The 7,756-nt window shown below is 44.1% G+C and overlaps 1 protein-coding gene across 1 annotated transcript in view; it reads left to right on the top strand.

Moving 5' to 3' along the window:
* Nucleotides 1-1,867: 1,867 nt before the first annotated feature.
* Nucleotides 1,868-7,756, top strand: part of LOC116362118 (multiple epidermal growth factor-like domains protein 11) — a gene marked incomplete at its 5' end in the record, with an annotated part of 18,552 nt that continues 12,663 nt past the window's right edge. The window contains 2 exons of the mRNA XM_031816411.1: nucleotides 1,868-2,118; nucleotides 7,525-7,645. Of these exons, the coding sequence (XP_031672271.1) occupies nucleotides 1,868-2,118; nucleotides 7,525-7,645 (372 nt within the window). The remainder of the gene's footprint in view (nucleotides 2,119-7,524; nucleotides 7,646-7,756) is intronic.

Here is a 7,756-nt window from a genome sequence, read left to right on the forward strand (position 1 = left end):
GGTCTGTGTTTGGGGTCGCTACAGTCAGGTTGGGGTCGCTACAGTCAGGTTGTGTTTATAATGTAGGTCTGCGTTTGGGGTCGCTACAGTCAGGTTGGGGTCGCTACAGTCAGGTTGTGTTTATAATGTAGGTCTGCGTTTGGGGTCGCTACAGTCAGGTTGTGTTTGTAATGTAGGTCTGCGGTTGGGGTCGCTACAGTCAGGTTGTGTTTATAATGTAGGTCTGCATTTGGGGTCACTACAGTCAGGTTGTGTTTGTAATGTAGGTCTGTGTTTGGGGTCGCTACAGTCAGGTTGGGGTCGCTACAGTCAGGTTGTGTTTATAATGTAGGTCTGCGTTTGGGGTCGCTACAGTCAGGTTGGGGTCGCTACAGTCAGATTGTGTTTATAATGTAGGTCTGCGTTTGGGGTCGCTACAGTCAGGTTGTGTTTATAATGTAGGTCTGCGTTTGGGGTCGCTACAGTCAGGTTGGGGTCGCTACAGTCAGATTGTGTTTATAATGTAGGTCTGCGTTTGGGGTCACTACAGTCAGGTTGTGTTTGTACTGAACGCTGCTGGAAGAAGAAGGAAGAAACCAGGTCTCAATGTGATGACATCACACTACACTTGTCTTTAAAGTCAATTTCCCTGATGTTTGTGGATATAGTTTCTCTGGCCAAAACTCAGCTGATGCTAATTTAATCTGACTTGGTCCAAATAGGCTACTGTAATGATGGAATTTGAAGGAGAAATCCAAATCCAGACTATTTGACTAAACACGGCCTTTAACATAGCAGAAGTGTGTGTGTGTGTTCTCACTGTTTGTTTCAGGGTGCTGTCTCAGTATTAGGGTAAGATAGTCTATCTAGAAACATCAGAAACATCACAGAGAAGCTTAGCGGGCCAGTCAGCATGGATGGAGAGATGTCATGTTTAATGATTTGTGTACCTCACTCTCCAGGTTGTCATGTTTAATGTTTTGTGTTCCCCTCTCTCTCTGTCTGTCTCTACTCTCTCTCTCCAGGTTGTCATGTTTAATGATTTGTGTTGCTCTCTCTCTGTCTGTCTCTCTCTCTCCAGGTTGTCATGTTTAATGATTTGTGTTGCTCTCTCTCTCTGTCTGTCTCTCTCTCTCCAGGTTGTCATGTTTAATGTTTTGTGTAGCTCTCTCTCTGTCTGTCTCTACTCTTTCCAGGTTGTCATGTTTAATGTTTTGTGTTCCCCTCTCTCTCTGTCTGTCTCTACTCTCTCTCTCCAGGTTGTCATGTTTCATGTTTTGTATAGCTCTCTCTCTCTCTGTCTGTCTCTACTCTCTCTCTCCAGGTTGTCATGTTTAATGATTTGTGTTCCTCTCTCTCTCTGTCTGTCTCTACTCTCTCTCTCCAGGTTGTCATGTTTCATGTTTTGTGTAGCTCTCTCTCTCTCCAGGTTGTCATGTTTAATGATTTGTGTTCCCCTCTCTCTCTGTCTGTCTCTCTCTCTCCAGGTTGTCATGTTTAATGTTTTGTGTTGCTCTCTCTCTGTCTGTCTCTCTCTCTCCAGGTTGTCATGTTTAATGTTTTGTGTACCTCTCTCTCTGTCTGTCTCTCTCTCTCCAGGTTGTCATGTTTCATGTTTTGTGTTGCTCTCTCTCTGTCTGTCTCTCTCTCTCCAGGTTGTCATGTTAATGTTTTGTGTACCTCTCTCTCCAGGTTGTCATGTTTAATGTTTTGTGTAGCTCTCTCTCCAGGTTGTCATGTTTAATGTTTTGTGTAGCTCTCTCTCCAGGTTGTCATGTTTAATGTTTTGTGTAGCTCTCTCTCCAGGTTGCCATGTTTAATGTTTTGTGTACCTCTCTCTCTCTCCAGGTTGTCATGTTTAATGTTTTGTGTACCTCTCTCTCTCTCTCCAGGTTGTCAGGCTGACTTCTGGGGCCCCCACTGCACTAACCGGTGCCAGTGTCAGAACCGGGCCCAGTGTAACCCCATCACGGGGGCGTGTGTGTGTACGGACGGGTACCAGGGCTGGCGCTGTGAGGAGCTGTGCGAGGCGGGGCTCTATGGGAAGGGATGCCAGCTAGAGTGCCAGTGTCTCAACGGTGCCACCTGCCATCACGAGACCGGAGAGTGCCTCTGTGCACCGGGATACACCGGGGCTATGTGAGTGTCTTCAGACACCTCATCAGTCTATGACCCTATGACCATCCTGACACCTACTGTTTCCTGGTTATTGTGTTGGGGGTTTGTTCTCAGGGGCTCCAGGTAATGTAGGAGATTGTTTTAAGTTGATGGGATGACTCATCTGTTTACCGGGGCTATGTGAGTGTCTTCAGACACCTCATCAGTCTATGACCCTATGACCATCATGACACCTACTGTTTCCTGGTTATTGTGTTGGGGGTTTGTTCTCAGGGGCTCCAGGTAATGTAGGAGATTGTTTTAAGTTGATGGGATGACTCATCTGTTTACCGGGGGCATTGTGAGTGTCTTCAGACACCTCATCAGTCTATGACCCTATGACCATCATGACACCTACTGTTTCCTGGTTATTGTGTTGGGGGTTTGTTCTCAGGGGCTCCAGGTAATGTAGGAGATTGTTTTAAGTTGATGGGATGACTCATCTGTTTACCGGGGCTATGTGAGTGTCTTCAGACACCTCATCAGTCTATGACCCTATGACCATCATGACACCTACTGTTTCCTGGTTATTGTGTTGGGGGTTTGTTCTCAGGGGCTCCAGGTAATGTAGGAGATTGTTTTAAGCTGATGGGATGACTCATCTGTTTACCGGGGGCATTGTGAGTGTCTACACTTTTCCCTCACTGTTTCCTGGTTATCTTATCTGCTGTTCTCCTCTGGTCCAGGTTGAACAATGAATCTGAAAGCGTCTATGCTGTATAACATTGGTAGTCAAAGTGACAACTATATATACAGGACCAGTCTGTTTGGATACACCAACTCATTCAAGGGCTTTTCTTCATTTAGACTATTTTCTACATTGTGGAATAGTAGTAGTGAAGACATCAGAACGATGAAATAACACATATGGAATTATGTAGTAACCAAAAAAGCGTAAAAACAAATCTAAATCAATTTTTATATTTTAAATTCTTCAAAGTAGCCACCCTTTTGCCTTGATGATGGCTTTGCACACTCTTGGCTATTCTCTCAACCAGCTTCATGAGGAATGCTTTTCCAACAGTCTTGAAGGCTTTCCCACATATGCTGAGCACTTGTTGGCTGGTTTTCCTTCACTCTGTGGTCCAACTCATCCCAAACCATCTCAGTCGGGTTGAGGTCGGGTGATTGTGGAGGCCAGGTCATCTGATACAGCACTCCATCACTCCCATTGGCCAAATAGCCCTTACACAGCCTGGAGGTATGTTTTGGGTCATTGTCCTGTTGAAAAACAAATGATTGCCCCACTAAGCTCAAACCAGATGGGATGGCGTATCGCTGCAGAATACTGTGGTAGCCATACTGGTTAAGTGTGCCTTGAATTCTAAATAAATCACAGACAGTGTCAACAGAAAAGCACCCCCACACCATCACACCTCCTCCTCCATGCTTCACGGTGGGAACCACACATGCAGAGATCATCTGTTTACCTACAGTACTCTGCGTCACAAAGACACAGCGGTTGGAACCAAAAATCTCAAATTTGGACTCATCAGACTAAAGGACAGATTTCCACCGGTCTAATGTCCATTGCTCGTGTTTCTTGGCCCAAGCAAGTCTCTTCTTCTATTGGTGTCCTTTAGTAGTGGTTTCTTTGCAGCAATTTGACCATGAAGGCCTGATTCACGCAGTCTCCTCTGAACAGTTGATGTTGAGATGTGTCTGTTACTTGAACTCTGTGAAGCATTTATTTGGGCTGCAATCTGAGGTGCAGTTAACTCAAATTAACTTATCCTCTGCAGCAGAGGTAACTCTGGGTCTTCCTTTCCTGTGGCAGTCCTTGTGAGAGTTTGATCATAGCGCTTGATGGTTTTTGCGACTGCATTTGAAGAAACTCAAAGTTAAAGAAATGTTTCACATTGACTGACTTTCATGTCTTAAAGTAATGATGGACTGTAATTTCTCTTTGCTTATTTGAGCTGTTCTTGCCATAATATGGACTTAGTCTTTTACCAAATAGGGCTATCTTCTGTATACCACCCCTACCTTGTCACAACACAACTGATTCCCTCAATCTAATTAAGAAGGAAAGAAATTCCACAAATGAACTTTTAACAAGGCACAACTGTTAATTGAAATACATTCCAGGTTACTACCTCATGGGAGCTGGTTGAGAGAATACAAAGATTGTGCAAAGCTGTCATTAAGGCAAAGGGTGGCTACTTTGAAGAATCTCGAATATAATTTGATTTGTTTAACACTTTTTTTTGGTTACTACATGATTCCATATGTGTAATTTCATAGTTTTGATGTCTTCACTATTATTCTACAATGTAGAAAATAGTAAAAATAAAGAAAAAACCTTGAATTAGCAGGTGTGTCCAAACAGACTGGTCCTGTATATATAACTATACATACATATATAACAACTGTACATGTAACGATTGCGCTTAGAGTCGAGAATCGAGTTCAGGAAGTGAGTGTTTTAATTAATATAAGAAACAACGAACAGGAAACACAGACACCGACATGAAAACAGAGTCAATAACACCTGAGGAAAGAACCAATGGGGAGGGACAGATATAGGGAAGGTAATCAAGGAGGTGATGGAGTCCAGGGGAGGGACAGATATAGGGAAGGTAATCAAGGAGGTGATGGAGTCCAGGGGAGGGACAGATATAGAGAAGGTAATCAAGGAGGTGATGGAGTCCAGGGGAGGGACAGATATAGGGAAGGTAATCAAGGAGGTGATGGAGTCCAGGGGAGGGACAGATATAGGGAAGGTAATCAAGGAGGTGATGGAGTCCAGGGGAGGGACAGATATAGGGAAGGTAATCAAGGAGGTGATGGAGTCCAGGGGAGGGACAGATATAGGGAAGGTAATCAAGGAGGTGATGGAGTCCAGGGGAGGGACAGATATAGGGAAGGTAATCAAGGAGGTGATGGAGTCCAGGGGAGGGACAGATATGGGGAAGGTAATCAAGGAGGTGATGGAGTCCAGGGGAGTGACAGATATAGGGAAGGTAATCAAGGAGGTGATGGAGTCCAGGTGAGTGTCATGAGGTGCGCGAGACGATGGTGACAGGTGTGTGGGATAGCAGCCTGATGACCTAGAGGGCAGAGAGGGAGTATACGTGACAATATATATAACAACTATACATGTATATAACAATGGTCGACAGTGGAGTTGGGTAAGACACATGCAGGTCAGACACCAGGCTATATGTGGGTGCTTCAGTACATTACACAGTTCAGATCAGATACCAGGCTATATGTGGGTTCTTCGTTACATTACACAGTTCAGATCAGATACCAGGCTATATGTGGGTTCTTCAGTACATTACATTATACAGTTTAGATCAGATACCAGGCTATATGTGGGTGCTTCAGTACATTACACAGTTCAGATCAGATACCAGGCTATATGTGGGTTCTTCGTTACATTACACAGTTCAGATCAGATACCAGGCTATATGTGGGTGCTTCAGTACATTACACAGTTCAGATCAGATACCAGGCTATATGTGGGTGCTTCAGTACATTACATTATACAGTTTAGATCAGATACCAGGCTATATGTGGGTGCTTCAGTACATTACACAGTTCAGATCAGATACCAGGCTATATGTGGGTGCTTCAGTACATTACATTATACAGTTTAGATCAGATACCAGGCTATATGTGGGTGCTTCAGTACATTACACAGTTCAGATCAGATACCAGGCTATATGTGGGTGCTTCAGTACATTACATTACACAGTTCAGATCAGACACCAGGCTATATGTGGGTGCTTCAGTACATTACACAGTTCAGATCAGATACCAGGCTATATGTGGGTTCTTCATTACATTATACAGTTCAGATCAGACACCAGGCTATATGTGGGTGCTTGAGTACAATTACACAGTTCAGATCAGATACCAGGCTATATGTGAGTGCTTCAGTACATTACACAGTTCAGATCAGATACCAGGCTATATGTGGGTTCTTCATTACATTACACAGTTCAGATCAGACACCAGGCTATATGTGGGTGCTTCAGTACATTATACAGTTCAGATCAGATACCAGGCTATATGTGGGTGCTTCAGTACATTACACAGTTCAGATCAGATACCAGGCTATATGTGGGTGCTTCAGTATATTACACAGTTCAGATCAGACACCAGGCTATATGTGGGTGCTTCAGTACATTATACAGTTCAGATCAGATACCAGGCTATATGTGAGTGCTTCAGTACATTACACAGTTCAGATCAGATACCAGGCTATATGTGGGTGCTTCAGTACATTACACAGTTCAGATCAGATACCAGGCTATATGTGGGTTCTTCGTTACATTACACAGTTCAGATCAGATACCAGGCTATATGTGGGTTCTTCAGTACATTACATTATACAGTTTAGATCAGATACCAGGCTATATGTGGGTGCTTCAGTACATTACACAGTTCAGATCAGATACCAGGCTATATGTGGGTGCTTCAGTACATTACATTACACAGTTCAGATCAGACACCAGGCTATATGTGGGTGCTTCAGTACATTACACAGTTCAGATCAGATACCAGGCTATATGTGGGTTCTTCATTACATTACACAGTTCAGATCAGACACCAGGCTATATGTGGGTGCTTGAGTACAATTACACAGTTCAGATCAGATACCAGGCTATATGTGAGTGCTTCAGTACATTACACAGTTCAGATCAGATACCAGGCTATATGTGGGTTCTTCATTACATTACACAGTTCAGATCAGACACCAGGCTATATGTGGGTGCTTCAGTACATTATACAGTTCAGATCAGATACCAGGCTATATGTGGGTGCTTCAGTACATTACACAGTTCAGATCAGATACCAGGCTATATGTGGGTGCTTCAGTATATTACACAGTTCAGATCAGACACCAGGCTATATGTGGGTGCTTCAGTACATTATACAGTTCAGATCAGATACCAGGCTATATGTGAGTGCTTCAGTACATTACACAGTTCAGATCAGATACCAGGCTATATGTGGGTGCTTCAGTGCTTTACACTGTTCAGATCAGATACCAGGCTATATGTTGGGTGCTTCAGTACATTACACAGTTCAGATCAGATACCAGGCTATATGTGGGTGCTTCAGTACATTACACAGTTCAGATCAGATACCAGGCTATATGTGGGTGCTTCAGTACATTACACAGTTCAGATCAGATACCAGGCTATATGTTGGGTGCTTCAGTACATTACACAGTTCAGATCAGATACCAGGCTATGTGTGGGTGCTTCAGTACATTACATTACACAGTTCAGATCAGATACCAGGCTATATGTGGGTGCTTCAGTACATTATAAGGTTCAGATCAGATACCAGGCTATATGTGGGTGCTTCAGTACATTACACATTTTAGGTGGGTCTCATGATGTCTCCACTGGCCTCTTCCTGTGTCCCCTTCAGCTGTGGTGAGCGGTGTCCCTCTGGTAGTCATGGCGCCCAGTGTGAGCTGCGTTGCCCGTGTCAGAACGGTGGAACGTGCCATCACGTCACGGGGGAGTGCTCCTGCCCCGCTGGATGGATGGTACGACCCAGACACCACACATCATTACACCATTACACACTCTCCTTTTCTACAGCTTTATTCACAGCCCACAGTGTTCTCAGAAACCACAACATGTACCACAGACTAACA

This window comes from Oncorhynchus kisutch, unplaced genomic scaffold (genome assembly GCF_002021735.2).
Source record: "Oncorhynchus kisutch isolate 150728-3 unplaced genomic scaffold, Okis_V2 scaffold790, whole genome shotgun sequence".
Classification (NCBI taxonomy): Eukaryota; Metazoa; Chordata; class Actinopteri; order Salmoniformes; family Salmonidae; genus Oncorhynchus; species Oncorhynchus kisutch.